The 22,592-nt window shown below is 51.8% G+C and overlaps 1 protein-coding gene across 4 annotated transcripts in view; it reads right to left on the bottom strand.

The window, feature by feature from the left end:
- LOC121658139 (vascular endothelial growth factor receptor 3) overlaps window positions 1–22,592 on the bottom strand; it is a 57,823-nt gene that overhangs the window by 10,799 nt on the left and 24,432 nt on the right. For all 4 annotated transcript variants that reach the window (XM_042014667.1, XM_042014668.1, XM_042014670.1 and 1 more), the window contains exons 3-20: window positions 19,360–19,631; window positions 15,556–15,668; window positions 14,502–14,664; window positions 14,113–14,252; window positions 13,250–13,418; window positions 12,548–12,665; window positions 11,805–11,956; window positions 10,922–11,084; window positions 9,001–9,145; window positions 6,328–6,436; window positions 4,868–5,227; window positions 4,472–4,618; window positions 3,688–3,819; window positions 3,304–3,410; window positions 2,877–3,012; window positions 1,956–2,060; window positions 453–566; window positions 129–217 (exon numbers count right to left, since the gene is read on the bottom strand). In XM_042014667.1, coding sequence (XP_041870601.1) covers window positions 129–217; window positions 453–566; window positions 1,956–2,060; window positions 2,877–3,012; window positions 3,304–3,410; window positions 3,688–3,819; window positions 4,472–4,618; window positions 4,868–5,227; window positions 6,328–6,436; window positions 9,001–9,145; window positions 10,922–11,084; window positions 11,805–11,956; window positions 12,548–12,665; window positions 13,250–13,418; window positions 14,113–14,252; window positions 14,502–14,664; window positions 15,556–15,668; window positions 19,360–19,631 — 2,734 coding nt within the window. The remainder of the gene's footprint in view (window positions 1–128; window positions 218–452; window positions 567–1,955; window positions 2,061–2,876; window positions 3,013–3,303; window positions 3,411–3,687; window positions 3,820–4,471; window positions 4,619–4,867; window positions 5,228–6,327; window positions 6,437–9,000; window positions 9,146–10,921; window positions 11,085–11,804; window positions 11,957–12,547; window positions 12,666–13,249; window positions 13,419–14,112; window positions 14,253–14,501; window positions 14,665–15,555; window positions 15,669–19,359; window positions 19,632–22,592) is intronic.

Raw genomic sequence — 22,592 nt, 5'->3', positions numbered from 1 at the left:
CAAGCATCTACCTTTGCAGAAAGAAGGACAGAGGGTATCTTTGTCACATTGTCAGATCATGTATTAGGCTGCATGTCTTCCTTCCCTAGATATGGGACAGGCCCCTAGGAGCAAAGGAAGCTACTCACCCTGTAAGGACTGAATCCTTCCCGCTTGGTCCGCAGGTAGTTGGAGAGGTTTCCATACTTGCAGAACTCAACAATAACCATGAGTGGACCTGGTGAGAAGAGAACAAAGGTTGGGGCAAGAGGTAATAGCTTGAGTTGGTCAGAATTTGCCACAACTTGTGTTATGTGCAGCGCTGGTCAGCTGTGACATCTGCTCTAAGTACACACAAACACACTAATAACTTCCCCACACGTCCCTGTGATCACACATGTGGACAGCAAAAAGACACGGGACAAGCTCTGCTCTTTGGGAGCAGGCATAGCCTGCTGCCCTGGGATATTTACCATTGGGTTTGGTACAGGCACCCAGCAAATTCACCACGTTGAGGTGATTCCCGATGTGAATGAGGATCTTCAGCTCTGACATCAGTGCCTTGTGCTCGCTTGCAGTAGCTCCCTCTAGAAACACAGAGACCATGTCACGACACCTCCTCACAGCTTTTCACTCCCCCTCACCACCTTTCTCTAGCAGCATGTCAATGTGTCTTGCTGAGGAGGCTGTGACCTCAAAGCCTTGGTACATTTTGTTATTGCATGTTCCAACATGAAATGTTGAGCCTTGTCTGGAGATCCCAGGATCCCTGCTGTAACACATAGGGTGCTCTCTGCAAGTGCAGGGACCCAGAACAAAAGACAACACAATCCGTGCCCAACATATTTTTCTTTATGATAGTTGTGCAGTGAAAAAGATCACTTGAGACTTTCATAGGGATGCACCTGTTTGAATCTCTGCCCTTTTGGCCTCCAAACAAAGATAACAAGCCATGAAACAATTTGAAAGAAAATTAGGAACAAAAGACATCTGATTCTTTTTATCACAATTGAAGATAGGATCTGTCTCAAACCCAGATATCTTTTGATGATTCCTCTTCAATAGCAAACACAGTGTCATGCTCCTGCCAGATCTCTGTACTGCATCTTCTCTCAATTGTCCAATTCGTATCAATTCTTGACCCTCTGTTTTACCCCCAGAGCATGTTTTCTGGTTTTGTGTGCCTTTTTCATACTTTTCCGCTTCCCCATATGCATTTTGTCTTACTTGAGAGTTTGTAAATTTAGCCTGAGAGACAGAAGCATCCTCTTGAGCTGCAGCTGAAGGGCCAGATGAGAGCCTTGCCTCAAAGGACTGTAAAGCAACCTTGCACACCAGGCTTCCTTCTGCTGTGCAGATGAGCTGTACATTTGCAGCAGTAAATACTGCTCAGATGAGCCATGACTTGATTTCCATGTACAGGCTACTTCTGGCCACAGACTGCTTCAGTGTTTTGTTTGGTGCCAAATTACAGAATAATGTTTTGGGTGCCTGTTTGAAATCAAGGCTATAAAAGCTTAAAATCTCACTCTGGATAGACCAGGTTTTGGGTGCAAAGCCAATTTAGCCCTCAGAGCTGGATAAGAGCTGCAACCTGCTTCCTTACCCAGCTCTGGATCTGGCCCATAAACACAAAATACAGGTACATTTGGAAGAAGGCAGTTGGGAGCAACACTTCCTTCAGTGACCTGCCAAAGAGGGGCTCTGGATTCCTCTTTGTCCTTTGAGACAGATTTCATTCTTTGCCTTTGCAGACAGCTAAATTTCCTTGAAAGCGGAGTTCCCCAAATCCCTGCTGTCTGTTCTGCCACTTCAGCCTCCCAGTGCAGCTGAATGGGGCCAAACAGGATCAACTGTGTTGAGGCCAAGAAGCCATTGATTAAAAGACAGGCATTTACAGGGTGGATGTTCCCTGGCAGGTGCCTCATTAATTGCTGTCTACACACATTGCATGTTTTGCTTCACTGTTCACATACCTTTCAGCATTTTGACTGCTACAGTCTCACAGCTGTTACTTTTATTGATCCCAAATGCTGATGCTTCCACCACCTTCCCAAAGGCACCATGACCCAGGACTTTACCTATGGACAAGGAGAGTCAGTGTGAAGAAAGGCAGGTGCAGAACAGGCAGAATAGAATGAAGGAAAACAAAAATCCCAACAGGAAACCATGGGAAGAAGAAAGAAAAAACTTCATAAAGGAAAAGGAAGGAATGGAACATGTGCCCTTTCAGGTGGCTGCTTACTGTGTCAGTGAGAATAGGAGAAAGGACGATGAGAGGAACTGAGACAGAGCTGGCATGGACAAAGCAGAGGAAGGAAATGGCCATGAAGAAGTGAGGGGCTGTTTGTTGCCCTCGAGCAAGAAGTTGTTGTGTGTGGGAAAGGTAAACGACCCCTTGCAGCACAGCAGCCAGGACTAATGTCACTGCTCTGTGCCTCAAAGGTAGTCTGCTGCCCTTTAAACTCTGGCAGACAGAGGGAAGAGGCTGCAGGTAGGTGTCTCAGCATGAGGACAATAATGGATGCAATCCTGGTCCCGAACTTGGGGTACCTGCTGTGAACTGGGCTGTTCCGTCCAGACTCCCACTTGGAAAATAGGGGGATGTGTTTTAAAGCATGCCAAGGGGTCTTCTGTTTTCAGTAATACCTGTGTGGATACACTGAGGAGGTTTGGGCTTACAGTTGGCTCAGACCTGTCTACAGTCAGACCTAAAGAGATTTCCCAGGCACAGCTGGGCTTTAGGGACAGCCTGGGGAAGAAGATGGGAAGCCTGAGGCAGAGAGAAAGCATTAAATACACACAGAGGTGTGTTAAGAAACCTGGAGAGTGAGTTTGTAGGGCTGGTGGGAAGCCCTGGCTGCAGTGTGCAGTGGGAGGGAGGGGGTCTGGCTCACCTAAGCGCAGGCGGTCTCGTGGGAACTCCCACTTGCTGGAATCATAGGGCAGGTACTCGCACTGCTCCTCCAAAGGCACCTCGCCGGGGTCCATGATGATGGAGAGGTAGCCTGTCTTGATGTCTGCGTGGGCTGGCTGCAGGAACCAGCCAACACAAAGGGTGAGGAGGTGCCCTCCCTGCCCTGGGTGCTGACTCCCAAACGGGATTTGGATTCTTTGCCTGCCTTGACCTGCTACCCCCTCAAGCAAAGGCCATTTCCAGTCACCTCCTTTACCACAGCCCTTATGCACCCTGTCCTTGACAGTGAGAGCCTTTTATGACCTCCTTTTAGCAGGTGCTGTCATGCAGCCCCACATCACAGCACTGGTGCTGCCCCAAGCCCTGATACGCCACACGCCCTGCCTGGGGCACAGACAGTCACCTACCCTTTTGATGTTGCAGAAGATGAGAATAAGTAGGATCCAGAAGAAAACAGCAATAACTCCAGTCCCAATCAGGATGACAATCTCCACGTTGGTCCTATCATCAGAGCCTGCGGGATGGGAGGGAAATCATAGCTTCAGGGATTTGCATTCCATGCCCCAACTCAGTCATTCCTTATGGCCTGCATCAGGATGTGGGGTGACTGGAGGCATGTTTGCCTGAGCTAAACATGCTCTGGACTATAGATCCTCCTGTGAGAGCACCATGCCACCAGCAAGGCCAAGGGGCTTTCACTGCCTCCCACTGCCACAGGGAAGAGGCATGGGCTTGGCCACAACTCATCCTCCACCCCTTCACATCCCCAGAGGTGTCGTGGCTGCTGGTACCTTCCACAGAGACGCTGGCCGAGGAGTTCACACAGCCCTTAGCGTTGCAGACGCTGCACAGGTAGAGCCCAGCATCCTCCTCCCTCACCCTCTGAATGCTCAGCCTCTGGTTGAAGTCCGCAAGGTCAATCCCTGTAAGGCACAGAGGGTTGTGGTGGGCACTCACAGGGAGGGAAGATTAGTACACTGGACTCAGGCTCAAAATAAGGCTTGCATTTTTTGGCTGATTCATTTTAGATGGTAGAATGACATCGCACCAGCTGGTAAAGGCTTTTCTCTTGATGGCTCCAGAAACACCCTGGAGGGGCCTTCCCCAGGCAATGTATGGAGAGTACAAATCCCCCACTGATCATGCTGAATAGGGACAGTGCCCAGGCAGTCTAGCTGGCGTGTCAAGTTCTGCTTTATCTTCAGAACCTGTTGCTTTCCCTCTGCAATGTGCCTGGATCCTTCGCATGTTCCTTCCATAAGATCTGGGTTGGTCCCTGCGTAATCAGAGATGCCAGGCACTGAGCTGAGAGTAAGAATATGAATGATTTCTCTCTCCCTGCCATCCAGCTGAATGTGCACAAGCACAGACAGTGTTGAGCCAGGCCCTGGGGCATAGACTTAGCCAGCGAGACTGCATCAAACTAGGACAGAATGTGATTAAAACCAGGGTTTGGCTGATTCAGAGAACGGGTATCTTTATCTGGGCATAACAACTCCTGGAACCCAGCAGTTTTCAGCTCTCCAGCTGCTGGACATAATGCCCTGCCTGTGATCCACCCCCAGCCCATTGTACCTGACACTTCTTCCACCAGTTTCTCATCTTTGTACCAGCTGATTTCAGGAACGTGGTTGCCGTCCACCTTACAGCGCATCTCTATGGAGTCGCTGACGTTCACCCAAATGTCTGTCAGGTTCTGCTTGAGGCGGGGGATCTCCAGGGCTGGAGGAGCAGCACAAAGAGGAGGAGGGGAAAACGGGAAACTGATTGATCAAAAGAATATCTGTGTTCCTGGGGGGCTTTGGGTCTCTGCCCCCTGCTGAAGGGTGTCTTGAGAACCCAGGTGCCCTGCCTTTGCCACCTTGAGTTTAGCTTGCTTGTGTGGCTTCCCCTGGGGACGGACTGGGAAGCTGATGGCAGCAAGAGCACCAGCTCTCCTCTGTCACTCCCACCAGCCCTGTGGACCCTCACCCTGCACAGAGATGTATTTCTTGTGGCAGTGTTTCTCCCGGGTCTTCCTGTTCTGCACCTCACACACGTAATCTCCCTCCTCATCCAGGGAGATGTTGGGGATGGTGAGCAGCAAGGTCGCATCGTTGGAGTCAGGCTGGAAGCGCAGCTCCCCCTGCATCTTGGTGGCATAGTGGTGGACGTTCTTACAGTCCAGCACGAGGGGGTTGCCCTCCTCATCGTGGAGCTTGGAGACGTTCAGCCGATACCACTGCAGGTTCTCATAGGTGTAGTTGTCCGCATTACAGCTCAGCTGTAGGTCCTGCCCCTCTATGGGCTCTTCCGAGGGCTGGGACTCAATCTCAAACCCATCTGGAATGGCTTTCAGGAAGGAAATGAACATGTGAATGAGTTTTCATGGCTGAGCTGCCAAACACAATGAAATTGTCTCCTTGGGCTCAGCTCTCTGAGGTCCGCCTGTCCTCAGCCAGGGTAAAGGTAACCACTGTAGACCAGAACTGTGACATGCAAACTGCTGGCAACCACAGCTTAAGCCCAGTGAGTGCTACGGGATATGCTCAAGTCCCAGGGCCAGATTAAGATGGAGTCAAAAACGAAACAAGCCAGGGAGATCTGAATTAGGCTGTTACTGCTCCCAACTCAGCTGCAGCATTCTGGTTTGCATCCATGCCCACTTTTACATGTGCAGGCAGTGACACAGCGGCCTGGACAACAGCACGGAGAGCATTACTGAAGCAGTGACTGAAGATGTTCATCTGGCTTCACAACAGCTGGTGGCTCTGACAGCACAGGTACTACAACAAGGGCCATGAGCCCAGCCTTCTGGGCTGGGAACTTTATTATGGAATTCTCATTCCGTAAGATAAGCTTTTGCTGTGCCCTTGCTGGGCTCCCTGTCCCAGCAGACAGGGACAGGCTCTCACCAGGACGGGGAACCTCTGGCAGGAGGCTCATACAGCTGCCTATGGGCCATGACTCCAGCCCACACCACTGGGCTCTGGTTTCTCAGCTTCCTCTCACCACCAAAATCCCGTGGGATCATTGCCGGGGCCTGGGGCCAGCGGGACCTGGCCTGGGATAGGGTCGGGTGGTGCCACTAGAGGATGCTCTTGGACCAGACACATCCCCAGCCCAGGGAGCTGCCTGGGCGTGAGCCAGCGGGATGTCCCCAGCCCAACACCTGCCCAGGACCTGCCAGGGCTGCTTCAGGACCTAGGCACAGGCAGTGCTGGCTCATTCCCTGGTCTGCCTGCCCAACTGTGCCTGTGCTATCTGCTGCCAGGGCTTCAGGCATTTGCCACCCAGCAGAGCTCTGGGTTAGCCCTGCTTTTCTGCTGACTTTTCCAGCAGTCTCTGTTGAAGATCCTGTGAATGGCAGGATCTGGCAGCTCTAGGGACCTGCCTGTTTCAAGCAGAGAGCTTGGCTGATGCAGGTGGGAGGAGGATTTTGCAGTACTCACTGGTCACATAGAAGTAGATCAGCCGCTCATCTCGACCCACTTTATTAGAGGCAATACACTTGTACATGGCTGAGACATTGGCCTCTTGGATGGCCAGTTTGCTGACTGTCTGATGGGGGAAGAGAACATATGGAGGAGTTAGGAAGAGCAACAGGGAAGAGAAGTAGGATCGCTGCTGCTGTCTGGCAGATAGCAAAGCCCCCAACAGCTGTACCTGGGAAAGGGTTATGCAAAAATATCCCCTTATTCTACAGCTCTTTGTGCATATCAAGCTTTATCTGTTGGCTTGAGCAACAACAACATGATTTTATTCCCAATCTCTGCTTCATTTTATGAAGCCCAGTCAGCATAGATGCCTCTCCATGGGAGCAAACTTCTTGCAAAGCCCCTCAGGTCACAAAGGGGACAGTGCTCAGCAAGGGGGACAGTAACATGATGCAGGGCTGAGGGGATGGCTAAGCTCTTGCTAAGCTTTATTTATAACAGTGGGGAGAAAGGGAAAGGACACCAGGGCTTTGATTCCCTGAGCCCTCTGCAGTTAAGTGACTACTTAGTGTCCCATAGGGTTCAGTGGAATTTACAGGTACTTACAGACCTTAAAGCACTCCTTTTACCCATAAGGAGAAATCAAACCTGTGAAAATATCCCAGCTCTCATCCCTTCAGGAAGAGCTTTCATCTTCTCCCTTTGAATTCCAAGTGTACATAGACACGGTCCTAAAAGCTTCCTTGTCTCTCCTTCCAGCAAGACATGACTAAGACTGGGCAAACAGCCAAGCTGCCATCCTGGGAGCATGGACCCAGGGCATGCTGCCTCCAAATAAGCCAGAAAAAGCAGCTGGGGAATAAGGCTGCTCTCCTCCTCTTGGCTCACACTGCACGTGTGAGCTACCAAATGTGTTACAAGCACTCCCCTTAGAGGAGACTTGCAGTTTGAGGCTCCAGCTTAAACAACAAGTTAAGCACATGCAGAAATCTCTCTAATGAGACTGTGTTTAAAATGAAAAATTAACGTGTTCCTACAGGGAAACTTCTTTGCCTTTACTATTCATCCCATAGACTTTGGGAAGCATTTCCGTTCTGAGGGGCAATGTATTAGGTTATGTTAACCAGAAGGAACAGTCATTCATTCAGTGCATACTCAACACAGCTGAAGTGACTTTATTACTGGTACTTTTGTGCATTGCCTTTTCCGTTTCTCGGGGTTAGTCACACAGCCAAAGTGACCCTATTGCTGGCACTTTTGTTGGTGCCTTTCCTGTTTCTTGGGGATTTTCCTTCTGATCTGCAGTGCTATGTTTGAGTTGGGGTTTCTTGATCTGACATCATCCCGCTGCCTGCAGTGCATGGCTGTGCACTGCACATCCTGTGGCTCATTCTGGCCTTTACAGATGGAGTTAAAAACAGGAGGATGGTAAGAGAAGACAGGCAGAAAGGACAAGGAGAGAGAGAGAAAGCAGATTTGAGGATGTAGCATCCCACTGTAACTGGAAGAGCTCTTTTCTCCCAGAGCTCTTGCACACCTGTGGGATGCACAACCTAAGTTGAAGCTCCAGGAGAGTTACAACCAAACAAATGGAATGAGAAGGACGCAGCTGAGGAATAGGAGGAAGAAAATGAGGAAAATAGGGAAGGATCAAAAAGGACCAATACAAGTATCACATCCATACTAGGACACAAGGGGTTCTCACCCAGGAGCTCTCACCACCCCTGCTTGCGTCCCTGAGGAACATCAATCCCTCATTCTCCCTTTAGCTGCTCTGGGAGGAGAAGCATCTGCCCTTGCCACCCTTTTGGCAGAGTGATGAACTCCCGGCCAGGCCAGGGGACGGGAAGTGCCTTTAGAGGTGTGTAGGAAAACAGGAAGTGACTTTCGGAAACAGGGGCCCATTTGTTTGTTCTGCATCCCTCTGTGAGCGCCTGGTGCCCGACACCAGTGGGGACAGGAACCCCGTCACGGCGCAGACCTGACACTCATGGCTACCAGGGACACGGAAAGAAACAAGCAGCAAGCAGGTCACACACTGCAGTGAGGGAGAGATGTTCCTTCCAGAGAGGAAATGCTGTGATGGAGAAGTGGCTTTGTGAGGCACACATTGCTCCCACTCACAAAGCTGAGGCAGATGGATGCCAGCTTGTCCAAACCACCCTCACCCCAGCAGGATGGGGACAGCCAGATGAAATGCCCCACCAGACACATACACCTTCCCAAGGCCAGAGATTTCCTGGCCAGTTTGTGACTCTTGCTCTCCTGACCAGGATGAGCAGGGTTTAGTTCTTGCAGAACAGCTCATACAAAATGCTCAGAAATGGCCATGGGAGCCCCCACAGCACCTATCCCCCATGCTTTCCCTAGCTGGATGCCCTGTGTTCAATAGCAATCCATGAAATCCCTCCTGTGCAGCCAGCCCCAGTGGGAGCCTCTCTGGACACGGGGTAATTTCTCAAAGATGACAGCTCTCCCTCGCCCTGGGGCTGCCTGGTACTGCGGAGCCCCAGGGCTGGGAATGGCCGCTGATGGTTTACTTTAGAAGCAGAGGTGTGAAGCCCTCCCCAAATCTGTCTCTGCCAGGCTCTTTTCCAGGCCACTTTTCCTGGCTGATTGCAAAGGAGTTCCGTGCCCGTGCCCGTCTCCAGCTCCCTGTCCCAGGATGGGCTTGGAATAGAGCCTCACCTTGTTCCGCCCCTCCACGAACTCCACCCAGGTGTCAATGCTCTCGATGGGGTTCACGGCGTCCTGCTGTGACACATCTTTCCAGTCCTTGCACTCGGGCATCCGGTCCCGCTGATGGCGCCTTGCTGCCCGGTGCCTGCTATTGCTAATCCAGCAGCCAGGGACAAGCAGGGGAAAGAGGAGAGAGACACAGAGAAGGTCAGCTGGGAAAAAGGCAGCAAAAGCAGCTTTGTGTCAGAGAACTGATGGCCCTGTCCTATAACTCCGTAAAATTTCCTGGATCTTTCAGTTACACAGTTCTGATGTGCTTTATAAAGGTGCCTTGCAACCACTAGTGAGGCAAAAATTTCTAGGTGTGAAAATTGAGACAGGGAGCAGATACAGGTGTCCCAAGCAGTGTCTTCACCCCCAGGCATGGGGCTTCATCTTTCCTTGCTAAGAGTGGAGGAAGGCAGGGGTGAAGTCAATTCACATGTGCCCAGAGCAACTCTTGATGTCATTTTGCTCAGCACCAAGGCCTTAAAGCCCTGCTGGGACTGAGAGTCAGGGGTGTCACTGACTGGCTGGTCCTGGCCTAGAGATCAGATGGTGCAACACCCAAGGGGGCAGCACCCAGGGGTGCTCCTGCTGCCTCTGACTCAACAAAACCAGGAGGGAGACATCCCAAGTAGAGGTGCTGCTGGTGTCTCACAGGGGAATGATGGTACCTCTTCAGGCTTAGACAGACGTGTGGGGAGAAATACCCAAATCTGTCAGGGATCTGGGATGCTGCAGCCTGCAGGGTGTTTTGAAACGCGTGTTGGGGTGGAAGATGGGAGGATCTGCTCAAAAATGTGGGTTGGGGTGGGAGGGAGAGGCTAAGGGTGACAGGGAAGCAGAGGGGAGCTGAAGGCCCAGGAGCAGTGGCAAAGGTATATGCTGGCAGCGTGGGGCAGAGCATTTGGTGGGGCAAACACACTGGTGAGCTGTGTAAACAACAGGAAGCTGGAAAGAAGCCTCCTGCATCCTCTGGAGCTGTGCTAGGCAGAAATATGGTGGCCTTGGGAGACAGTGCTCATAATTCATGGGCCCCTCTGCTTCCTGACAGGGCCACAGTGCACTTGCATGTAATGGAAAGCTCTCTGGCGTCCCTGGCTTGGCAAAAGCCTGCACAGGGCTGCAGGACCCGGCTTCCTCCAGGCATCCTGATGTCATCCACCCTGACTCCTCTGGCTACAACGCCCCAGCATCCCTTTTCCTTCTTCTGGTGAGGCTGTCATTAAAAAATGCCACTGCAGCCGTGCCTGATGCTGCCTCAGCTTCCCAGGGCACAGGCAGTGGGCACGCACCCTTCCTGCCTACCTATTAGTGCTGCTGGCACAAACACCCTGCTGGCAAATCATCCCAGCAGCTGGCAGAGATCTGGCACTTCCCCAGGATTCCGCAGTTCTTCCCCACAAGCAGCAGCTGCCTATGAGCACTTTTGCTTCCATCATTACCCAGGAGGAGACAAACGACAGAAAAACCACAGGGACCTCCAGGCAGGAAGGGTGTGAGCCCCAGCTGCTGTCTTGGGGTCTCACCAAGGGGCTGTGACAATTTCTCCTGCAATCTGCCTCAGTTTCCCCATTAGCACAGTGACCAGTGGTTTCATTGCAGGTGCTGTGAGGTGTGGCTGGGCCATGGACACCCACTGACAGATGCAGGTGGCTGAGGATGCAGAGGATGCTGTGGAAGCTGTTGGTGTCTGAGACCAGCCAGCCTGGGCAAAAATCCCACACAGAGTACAAGTGTCTCCACTCTGCCTTCCCACAAGATGCCATGTTGTGGGTGGGAGAGCAAAAGCGAGACACGGTTGGGGACACAGCCACTGTCACAAGAAGCCCATGACACCACGATGGTTGCCTGACAAGAAACAAGTGTTGGAAGAAATGGCACTTACAGGCTGCGTCGGGAGAACATCCGACAGGGCATCCACGGCCTCCACTGCCACTGGATCACCTCCGGTGCCGGGATGCCATAGACAGTGCAGGTGAGGGCCTGGGGGCTCCTCTTGGAGTAGATGCTTGGGGAAGAGGCTTCCTTCTCATGGATGCATGGAGGAACTGCAAGGATCAGAGTGACATTGTGAGCAGCTGCAGGCTCAGCCACTGCATCCCCAGGCCTGGCACAGCCCTCCCCAGGCCTGTTTACAGAGTGCCTGGGCACTACAGCTGTCTGGATCTCAGGGCAACTCAAGCCTGCAAGGCACAGCAGGTCATATTTAAGCAGATTCAAGTGACAGCCTTTCTCCTTTCTCTGGTGAGTGGAACTGTCTGGATGCTGCAGGGCTCAAAGCACAGGGCCACAGAGCCTGCTGGAGACACATCTTCAGATAGCAGTGCCCTTCCAGCACTTTTTTAGCTGGCATCTGTTTCCTGCATGACAGGTACCAGTTTCTGCTGTGGGAAAACTCCAGAGGAGCTTCCCACATAGAGGAACTCCTCCAGATCAAGACTTCATCTGTGTGGCAGCTGCCCTGCTCTCAAGTCCGCATCAGTCAGGGTCACCCTCAGCAGCATCTCCAACTGCAATTGGGAAGTGGCCCCTGAGCCAGGACATATCCTGTCCAAAGTGAGGGAGCCAGGAACAAAACTAGTGTCACCCAAGCCAGAAGGAAGCAGCCTCACTGGAGCCACAGCATCCCTCAGCAATGGGGGAGAAAGAGGTGATGTAGGTACCAACTGCTTTAGGACAGCAATGGGGACTGGGTCTTGAAGGAACCCAAAGACTGGGGCCATGGGCTCAGCACTTCCCCCCCAGTTCCAGGCCTGGCCCCCTCTTACCATTGACGATTAACTGGAGGCTGATGTGCTTCTCCAGCCCCGCCAGCCTGTTCCGCAGAACCAGCGTGTATGTCCCGGCGTGCTGCTCCGACACATCCTTGATCTGCATTGAAGATTGAGATTGCTTGGGAATTAGCTTTCCATCCTTGTACCTGCGGGGAGGCAGAGAGAAAATGCAGCCATCGGGAGGAAGTGTCCCACTGGCAGCTGGGCAGGGGTTTGCTCATCCCCACTAGAAAGCAGTCAGGGTGCCCCTCGCTAGCACTGAGGACCTCTCTGGAGAGACCCCTGGGCCTTCTCCGGACCCAAGTTATGGGTCTGCACATTGTGTCATATGGATGTGTGTGGGGTTGGGGGTGTTGTAGCTCTGCCCTGAGCAGTGAGTGGGTGCAAAGCTCCCATCTCCAGTCAGCTCTGATGGAAGTGCAGCATGATGAGGTGCACAACCCATCCCACTACCTGGTTCCTCTGGGCGGCTGTGATTGCCACAGCAGAGGGACAAGAGGGACAGCTCCTGTGGGAACTCCACTTGGCCCCTCCAGACCGTGCAGAGCTGCCAAGCCAGGCTGTGCAGCTGAGAGCCAGGACTTGTGGGAGAATGGACCCCCATGGGTGGAAAAAAGTGACATTTGTGACAATCTTGGCCACAGAGGGACCTAGCAAGGAAGCCAGGCTAGGCTTCCCCATTTGGCAGGGGAAAGGAGGAGAGGAAAAGGTGGCTCAAGCTAAGAAAGGTAAGTTACCACTGGAAGTCTGGTGGGGGGTAAGCCACGACTTTCACTGGCAGCTTCACGGCTTCGTCTCCTGCAGTGGCTTCTATCACTGGGCCCTTCCTCCACTCCACGGTGATGAAGGGCTTTTCTGCAAGGAAAAAAGGGACCATGGAGGAGAATTCAAGGGGGCAGGCTGTCACAAAGATCTACTGCTCTCCACAGGGCCCAACAGCAAGGACCAAGAACAGGCAGTGTGTCGTTACAGGGCAGCTGAGATCCTGGCAGCCGAAGAGCTGCCTCTGTCTCCCTCCTGGGAACCACTGGGGATGCAGGAAGGCTGGGCTGCCCCATGACCTTCCGCTGCCAAGAAACAGCCACCCAGTGCAGATGGTGCCTTGTGCACCCGCAGCTGGTGCCCCTCAGGCCAGCCATGCCACAGGGGCACGGCATTTGCCACAGGGCCGCAGGATACGTGTGTCCTGCCATCCCACTGTATTTGGGCCAATTAGGTGTTGGCATCTCTCTCCCTCCGTTTTGGGACCTTGCTGAATGTGACTGTGCTCCCAGCATGGTGGTGAGGTGCAGGAAGGCTGAGGGGCTGGAGAAGGGCTGGGTTTCACTAAAGCAGAGTGGATGGAGGTGCAGGAGCCACTCTGCCCAAGCAGTCTGGGGATGGCTCTGCTGCAGCTGGGCTCTGGCTGTGGCTCTGCATGGCACTGGCAGATGCTGTACCGTGCACGATGACATCGGTGCTCTCCTCCAGCATCTGGGCACCATTGGTGGCAGTGCATGTGTACTTCCCCACATCCTGCTGGCTGACATTGTGGAGGGTCAGGATACTGGAGAGCTCCGTGTATGTCTGCAGGGACCGGCGCTCAGGCTCGATCACTGCTTGCTGCATCTGTGGGAGATGACAGAGAGAAGGGGATGAAAGACATCAGTAGGAGGGGGCTATGTGGATAGACTCCTCACAGCTGTGATTCCTGATGCTCAGTGCTTGCCTCTACCTGGACAGGTTTTTGCACAACTGACTGCCATCCTCAGGCATGGAAGGGTACATGTTCTGTGTACTGACTCCTGGAGGCTGGGGTCAGATCCTAGCATGTTTTGCTTGTATGTAGCCCAGGAACCAGGCTGGGAGCCCCATGAACTGAGTGATTCTCAGGGGACTCCCCTGTCTCACCATTCAAAAAACCAGAGGATACAAGAGGGAAAAAACAGTGAGGAAGAGACCACCTCACAGGCTCTTGGTAACAAGGGCTCTATGATTAGAGTAGCTCCTTTTAAACCAATCATGTTTGCTCTGGATTTGCACTGGTGAAAGTGAAGCCAGTGGTTTCCTGAGAACCCCAGAGCAGTAACATCTTGGCAAAAAGGGAGCTTTCTGCCAGGAAAAGGGTCTTCCTTCTGTCTGCCTTCTGCTACAAGGGAAAAAAATGGGAAAACACTCTGACCAAGATGTCCAGGGCACAGCATGGTTAGGATTGTGAAGCAGAGCCCTGCCAATGATGTGAAGAGGAAGAATGAAGGGTCAGGAGGGGGTGACTCAATGGGTAAGAGTTCAGTGCACAGGGAGCTGCTCTGTTTGCTGGTACCTGTTTGCCAGGGTAAGTCCACTGGAAGTGGACGCCAGAGTTGAACTCAGCCCACACAGTGCAGTTCAAGACCAGCTTCTCTCCCATTAGCAGCTCCATGGCTTTCTTGGGATACAGCTGGATGTCATAGAGCTCACTCCCTGATGCAGAAGAGGCAAGGAAAAGACATTTATGATCCAGTAACTCTTTGACTCAGACTGTGCAGTTATAGGTTTGGGAATGATCTCCTGCTGCATGGTGTATCTCTGTCTGACACACAGTAGAAGAGATATAAGCACCATGCAGAGTTTGTGTAGGTAGAGAGGACCATAACATTCCCATGAGCCACAGTGATGGACTTCAGAGCCACCCAAACTGCTCCCCTGAACCTTTCCAAATACAGTATTCACCTGCTATATGGATGATGAAGAAATTGGATTTGAAGACCTTCTTGTCAATTACAGTCTCACAGTGGACATACAGTAAGTCCTTGATCAAGTGTGTGGGTACCTGCATTCCCTTCTTATTGTCCCAGAAAGTGCTTTTCCCGTCAGGGTGGATGAAGAAATTTTGCTGGAAAAAATCAAGATTTTGCCAACTAAAATAAGAGGTTAACAACATTCCCACTCCACACCTCCCAGGCTTTATGCTGGCTAACACATCCCTTTTGTGGGAAGAAACGATGCAGCATCATGCTGTGATGGCCTCCTGCACTCTCCCCCTGAGGGTTTGCCATCTAGGAATCGTGGCCTCCCCTCTACCCTGAGCATCCTCATCCTGCACCATGAGCCTTCTTGTTTGCAGAGCGGGCCAGAGACTTCCAGGAATGGAAACTTCTAGAGATAGCTAAGGAAACCGATGCTGATGTCCCAAACATCAGCCCCACCGGGATGAGTGCTGACCTTGGGTAGTGTCCTTCCTGGGCAAGGGAAAGGCCCCTGGCCCCCAGAGTGTCCCTGGAGGCCTTTGTACAATAGTAACACTCATCCTGGAAGGATGTATTTGCATTGTAAAAAAAAAAAAAAAAAAAAAAGGGAAAAAAAAGGCGAAAGCAAAAGCAAACTGATAAGAGACCTGTTTTTAGTCATGAGCCCCAGGGCTGCAGCCTCCTCCCTTGGGGGGATGCTGACCACCTAGAGGGGTTGTAGATCACAGAGACGAGGCAAACAGGGGATGCTGTGGGGAAATGGGTTTAAAACAAAATCTTGTTTTGTTTTATAGAGCTCCAGGGAAGAGAAGCAAGGTTGGCAGGAAACCCGTGGGGTCTGCCCAAGGGAACTGGACAACACAGCCTCAACCAGCAAATAAAACGAGGAAGCCAGTGGCTTGTACTTTCCATGGAAAATGTATCCCATGCATTTTCCTTTCCTGGCAGTGCCTGTCCTGCTTCCACTCAGGCAATTACAAATGCAGAACAAATGCAATACATCTCGGTCCAGAGTCTCCCAGCGGCTGAGCTCTCACCGAGGTCAGTGTGACGTTAAGATCTGGGACAGACACGAGGCATGGTACCCAAGTGTTCTCCTTCTTGCTGATGAGGAGGGTCTCCGGCTTGTTGATAAATGGCTGTTCAAAATCTGAAGAAAAGATACAAAGAGAACAACTACTAAAAAAGAAGAAAAAACTGGGAAAAGGCAACAACCAGTAAAAAAAGGAGGCTTTCTGAATTTCCTTAACACAGCACAAGCTTCACAGAGGGAATGGTGTTGAGCTGTTCAGCCCCATCTGCCACATGTGACAGTCAGAGGAGACACCTGGAGCTTGGGAACGCAAAGGCAGCCAGCTCCTCCACACCAAACGCGGTACCAGTGCAGCGGCACTTGTATGACATTTGGGCAGTGCGGGAAATGACCTCCGCTTTCCTGGAGCCCTCAAGGTCTCTGCCTGAGTGTGACCCTTTGTGAAAGCAATGCGTCGTGTCCTGGGCTCGGCGCCTGCCCAGCTGGTGGCTGTGTCCCCGCACAGGGCTGGCGTGGGGCTGCTGGGGCTGTGCTGCCCTGCTGCAGCGGCCGGCAGCGCGACCTTCCCGGGCGAGGAAGTGATCCGCAGCGCAATGGTATGCAGATGTCATCCTGCAGCCATCCCGGCCGGCAGATAAACACATGAGCTGAGCTTTCCAGGGCTGCCACCCCACTGCCGCCCAACTGCTGCAAGCACAAATATTGACAGGAAGAGCAAAACCACCCAAAAATAATCATTATGGAATGACTTAGCAAGGCCAAGGATGTCACACTAAACTCTGTGCAGAGCCAGTGTAGAATCAGCAGTGACCCAGGCTGACTAAATGGGATGAAGACAAAATTGGAAGAAACAAAGATTTGTGAGGCTGCTTGGTGGCCTCAGTGACAGATTATTTATTCTGTAGTATCAGCCCCTGCCTGCCCTTTTCCACAGGGGTTTATGCCTCATGGGATGCTATCTGACACACTTCCTAGTGTCTCGAAGGCATGGTGTTGCCAGCATCTCTCCTCTGTAAATGTCCACCCAGCACATGGTCATGATTGGCTTTATTCATGGAAATTGTCCCCTGGGTGAAGGGGGGTCTATAAGGAGGGGATCGGTCTCCATCCGGGAGACACTGGGCTGCCTAAGAGTCCTGCTAGGGGTGATTTTACAGCTTTTGGCATGCTGTAATCAGACCAAATGATCCCAGTGGCCTACGTTTAGTTTTATTCACCTGTGTTTCAGCTAAACCACTGATTTCAAGGGAGTGTAGCATGAGGACCTCTGTTTGTCCAACTCAAGATTTTTTTCCTCTGATACCCAACCCCAAAAGAGACCCATCTAAAAGGACAAGTCAAAGATGAATTTGGAAAAGATCCTCACTTGTGGATTCTGTTGTTCAAGTCACATTGGGCCCAACCCAATCCAACCCAGTGCTCCCACTGTTAAGTGCATAAATCTTTAATTTTTGATCTATAAAGCTGCTGCTTGAGTGATAGTCATGCTGCAAAGGCCTCTCCTCTGTGTGAAGTGCTTTTTTCTAAAGTGTAGGTGAAACAACCCACACTCAAGAAACTGAATTGGTCAGCTCTTACAAAAACACAGATTGCCCAGAGAGTTCTTGTCTTTACTTCCTGGGGGTTTTTGCTACTACAGGATTGCTGACTTCTGAAACCAAAGATTTGTTTCCCAGTGTGAACATGTTCCTCATTCCTCTCCTGAGCCCTGGGCATGTGAGAAGGGGGAGCTGCACAGCTGCCAGAGGTGAGAGACCACAAAGTACCCTTCAAGCTCAGATGGCAGCCAAGAACTGACTGATTTACTGGGCTAGTTTCGCTGCCAGTGAGCTTGTGATTCATGCATTAACTCCCCTCTCTGACAACATCACAAATTTCCTTAAGACTGCCTTAATGGGTCGGATGGGAATAATTTAGCATCTTCGTCATTAATATATGCTAAGCTTTATGAGATGTGGGCTGTACATAGCCTATCCTGCTCTGATGAGGCATTCTGTGTCTACAGTGCTATCTCTAGTTGTAATAAAATACACACCTAACCAGACACATGGGAAGGAGACACATGCATGGAGAGTTCATTTAAGAACTGAGCTGCAGGTAAAATACAGAAGAACCTATTTTTCCAGGCAAGTACAGATATTTTGTTCCTGGCAATTTCACCAAGCTCTCAACATGAGAAATGGGCTTGATGGATAAACCTGTGGTCTGATCATCCCATCTCCGAACATCCCCAACACTTACATCAGCCCTTCCAAGCTCTCCAGGGACAGTCTCACGTTGCAGCCCAGTTGAGCAAGAACAGGCTTTATCTGAACGTTCTGCAATGGCTGTGGTTACCATATGCCTGGGTTTTCCTGACATGTCCCTTCTCCTGCCTGAAAGCCTGTCCTGTCTGGAAAGGCAGATTCTGAGGTTTCCTAGATGCTTGATAACCATAAGAGGGGACAGCCTGATTGGACTGAGCATGAAGGTGTGCCGTGTGCACAGCAGTGCTGCGAGGTGTTGGCAGGATCTGGTGCACACACGCCGTCCACAGGCACTGTGAGTCCCACAGGCCCTGACAGCGTGGGATTTATTGCCCCTAAGCAGCACCATGTGCACTCTCTGGTAAACAGGAGAGCCGCTCCTGAGCTGCAGGGAGGCTGGAGGTGGGAGAAGGTGGATCAAGGGGCAAAGTGGCATTTGCTGGATCACAAAGAAAATCAGTTCTTGCAAAAGCACTCCCTGCACGTAAGTTTTTGGGGTTGTACTGATTTTCAGCATATCTAAGAAGCTCTCTGTCTCCATCCTGATACAACCCTCTAGAGTGTCTGAACACCACTGTCCAACTCACAGATGTCTGAAATCCAGGCAGGCTCTGTCCTGTTTTAGGGTGGGCAGCATAGCCCATGGAAAGAGGAAGCAATTGCCCAAACAGACTGCAATTCCTCTCCAACAGCTGCCCAGCTTTTCTGATTTGCCCCTGCATTTTTCTCTGCATAGTTGCAGAGGCAAAATTGGCTTTGCCCTGGGACTTCTGAAAAATGCATTATATGTCATGATCTGCCTGGCTCATGACAACTGCACCAACTAATAAATGGGGGTGGAAAGAGAAATAGCTCAGCCAACTGTTTCCAGGGGACAGAGTTAATTTATCTTGCTGGAGCCTGCTGTGAGCAGTGGGGGAGATGGCAGAGGAGGAACCCCTGGGACACAGAGATGCTGAGTACTGACCCCACAGCCACTCCCTAAGCTGAGGTTCCAGCCCCAAGCCTGGTAACATCCCTCCTCTGCCAAAACACAACCCCGCTTGCATGGGCAGCCCCTGCACAGCATGAAGAGGAGCATCTGGATCTGTCACTGTGAAAGCAGCTCAGGCCAGCAGGTCTGGGAACAGGTGGAGGCTGCACATGGAGTGTTTGTACCACTCATCCTCTCCCTCTCAGTCTCAGCTTTATGAAACACTACCACCCCTGGCCACCAGCATCTCAAGGAGCCCCCAGCTGCCCAGAAGATAACTCCTGTGCTTTTTTTAGTGGTGGAGTGTCTCTGAGGCCAGGCTCTCACTCCTTGAATTCCTGCATTCCAACCCGGCTGGAGCAATGCCCCCAGGATGAGACATAATTGAATCCCAGGCGCTGCTGCCATGGACGGATATTGGTCCCCTGCACTTCCAGGGAACCAGCCCTTGGCCCCCTCCCCGAGGCTGCAGCAGCCACGTTCTGCCCTGGGAGGCACACGGAGATGTTTAATCCTTCAGATACTGTGTTGGTGCATTGGCTGCCCCACACTCCCAGCCTTGCAGGTGCACACCACCGACAGCTCTTACCTCTCACAAACACGTAGGTGCTGACTGCTGTGGTGCCCTCGATTTTGGCATCAATGTACTTGTAGTAGCACCGGTAGTAACCTGTGTGGTTCGCCTGTGCCTCCGTCAGCACCAGCACTTTGCAGTACGGCTTCGTGCCGGTCCCCTCGCAGTCTTCTTCTTGGATTGCCTGGCCGCTGCTGGGGGCTGCTGAGGCCACCAACTCGGTCTCCTCCTTCCCAGCAGGATCCACCTTGCCCCCTGGCCACGACCACTCCAGAGGGTGCTGGCCTCTAGACATGGGCGAAAAGCAGCGTTAGCTTTGGGCTGAGCATGGTGAACATGGTGGTGGCTTCATTGCTCGGTGTGACTCTGTGCACACCTGCACATGGCCCAGCCAGCCACCGGTCTCGGGCTGAGGCACGGAGGAATGGCAATCCTCCAAGGGAAAAAACAGGCACAAGACAACCAGATTCCGTAAGTGCTGGGCAAGCAAAGGCTCATCCCCTTCCCCAGGCCACCTCTCTGGCCATGCTAAGCTGTAAGATATCAGCCCGCTCACAAGCAGGCCCCTCTGTCCCATGGCACTGTCCTACTGGTATGAATGCCATGACAGGGAAACACACAGGGCCCTGAAGGAAAGGTTCCATTTATTTTCTATTCCCTCTCATTATTAAAAGGGTCCAGAGCTATTAGGGAAACACATGGATGTGATGATTTCCCTTGGCTCAGTGTAGCTGCTGGCTGGGGCTCATTGTATGATGAATGGAGTGGGAAGAAGAATGGGGGAAGGAGAGCAGACTGGAAAGAAGGTGAGAAAGAGAAAAGCAGGAGGGAGTCAGGGATAAAAGACAGCAAGGGGAAAACAAGGGGAGGCTCAGCTGACTGCCTTCTGGCCAGCTGCCAGCTGTTTCCTTCCCTGTTGCTGTGGGAGGGGGTTCCCTTGCTCTGCACAGCACCCTGCAGCCCCTCAAAACCCCAGTGGGCCTGGGGCTGCCGCCCCTTCCCACCTCTGCAGAGACACTGAGCTGCAAACACCTCTCTTATGGCATGACCCCAAAGCCTGTACACCAGCAGCCCAAAGACAGACAGAAAAGTCCAGGAACTCAAGAAACCCCCAGAGAGAACGTGCATGTGTGTATTTATATATAGCTGAGGATCTCCAGAGCAGGAGCTTGCATGTGCACACACGTGCCACTGTAGCTTGTTATAACTGCACTTGTTTACTACAAACAAAACAAGCTTTTATTCCATGCTGGAAGTTTCCTTCTGTGAAATCAGAGCCCCTTTCAGAGGAAGGCCTAGTCCCCACTTGAAAGTTTGCCAATATAGCTGAAAGTCACTTAAGTACGTGCAAAAAAAAAAGAAATGGGAAAAAAGAAGCCGTCATAAGAGACAGCTGTGGGGTAAAAATGGCCTTTTGTCAGCACCATTGGCTCTATGAGGGGAAACTGGGTTCATTTATTATGCAAGATGGGAATAGACGTGTTGGCACATGCAGGTCCTCTGCCAGGGCTCTGCCAGGGCAGCTCTGTGGGCAGATGCTTTTAAGCACAGGCAGGCTGTGACCATCACCAGACAGCAAGAGGCAGCGAGGAGGAAGTGAGATAAGGTGCCATTGGAGGGCACAATGGCTCAGATGCAATGAGGACAGGATTTCTGCCCAAGCATGGGGGAAAGACCTGCCCCTTTGTGTTTGTCTTCAGCAGCTGATTTATCTTCCTGCAAACTTTGCTCTCTTCCAGCTCGCTGCAGATGAGTTTGGAGAGAGTGTGCTGCACTCTTCCCCTGTCACCAGGCACAAGGGCTCTGGAGGCAGTGATGAGTCCTTGGGGACAGCCACACAGCCCCTCTTACCCCACTCAAACTTCTGCTTTCACTAAAAATGCTATCAGTGCCTGAGGCAGAACAGTAAGTACAGCTCTGGCAGCTTGTGTCCTTGAAGCACAGGCAAGCTTCTCCCAAGTACCAGAGTCTCAAGAACACTTCAATAAAAATAACTGAATTTTGAGCTTTTTCCTTCCTATTCATGCACAGGGAAAATAATAGTAAAACTGATCGCTAAACCAGGAACACCTGGTGGCCTCTGCCATGGCTGTTGTTGCTGTGTCCACAGTCCCACTGCACTGGCGCAGACCGTGGGCTCGTCCCCACTCTTCACCCAGAGCTGAGAGCTTCAGACCAGGCATTTTTGGCACTCCACTTGGAGCAGGGTAATTGTAAAGGTCTCCAGCGTTTCCACTTTCTGTTTGTTTACCTACTGGGACTTTCACACATTATCAGATCCACTTGTTTCATTAACCATCAAGGCCTGCAGTAGCTGAGTGACACGTATTTATATAAACATGGATGGGCCAGAGTGCACAGATGTGCCGACCAGCCCGTGGGCAGCTCAACCCAGGCATTCCTTTCATTCTGTGCTTTCATTTCCTTTCAATGTCCATAGACTTGGTGGGGACACAGAAGGTGTGGGCATTACTATGAGTCCAAATAAATGTCACTGGTGTGTTAAGAGGACCACAAAGAGGCAGGAATGAGGGCAGGCCAGGCTCACATGGATCTGAATCTACCCTCTGCATTTGGGGAAGAGTCCAAGCAGCAGTTCTGGATGGTTCCCTCTCTCCTATCTGTCACCTTACAAGATTTATTCCCAAGTTGTTTTCTTTCAGCTCGGTGATAATGTGCCTCTTGGTGATGGAGCCTGCTGATGCCAGCTGGAAAAAAATCCACTGTAGGCTTCTTCACAGCTGTTTTCCTCAATCTTTTCAGCATAGATGCTCTTCAAGGGAGATGTTGGCACCCCTCGTCTTCAATCGTCTTTGAAACTCCCATGCGTGGTATGATGGGCAAAGCTGGTTGTGGCTTTGTGGCTTAGCTGGGACAAACCAAATTGCCCCCAGCACCATAGAGGATGTTCACACCAGCCACACACCTGTAGGAGAGAGCAGCAGGTGTTGTGTGTTCTCGGACACCGCTCCGGAGCAGTGGTTGTGGGGCTTTGCATTATCCTCGGGCTCCTTCAGCCCTGTCACAGTGCTCATTTCCTCCACGAGAGCCAAGAGGGCCCTGGGGTCAAATATTTCCTCTCTGCCACAGACGGGTTTGCACATCTGCGAGTCAGCTCTGTTAACAGGTCACTGGGCAGCAAAGGGCATCCTTGCCCTTCTTTTTCTTGCTTTGCTCCCCACCTGTGTGCCTGGCACCTGCGGGATGGGATGGGATGGGATGGGATGGGATGGGATGGGATGGGATGG

Source organism: Corvus kubaryi, unplaced genomic scaffold (assembly GCF_017639235.1).
Source record: "Corvus kubaryi isolate FWS band 111438036 unplaced genomic scaffold, C.kubaryi_AGA036_p1.0 split2-37374, whole genome shotgun sequence".
NCBI lineage: Eukaryota > Metazoa > Chordata > Aves > Passeriformes > Corvidae > Corvus > Corvus kubaryi.
This window is presented reverse-complemented; position numbering and strand designations above follow the sequence as displayed.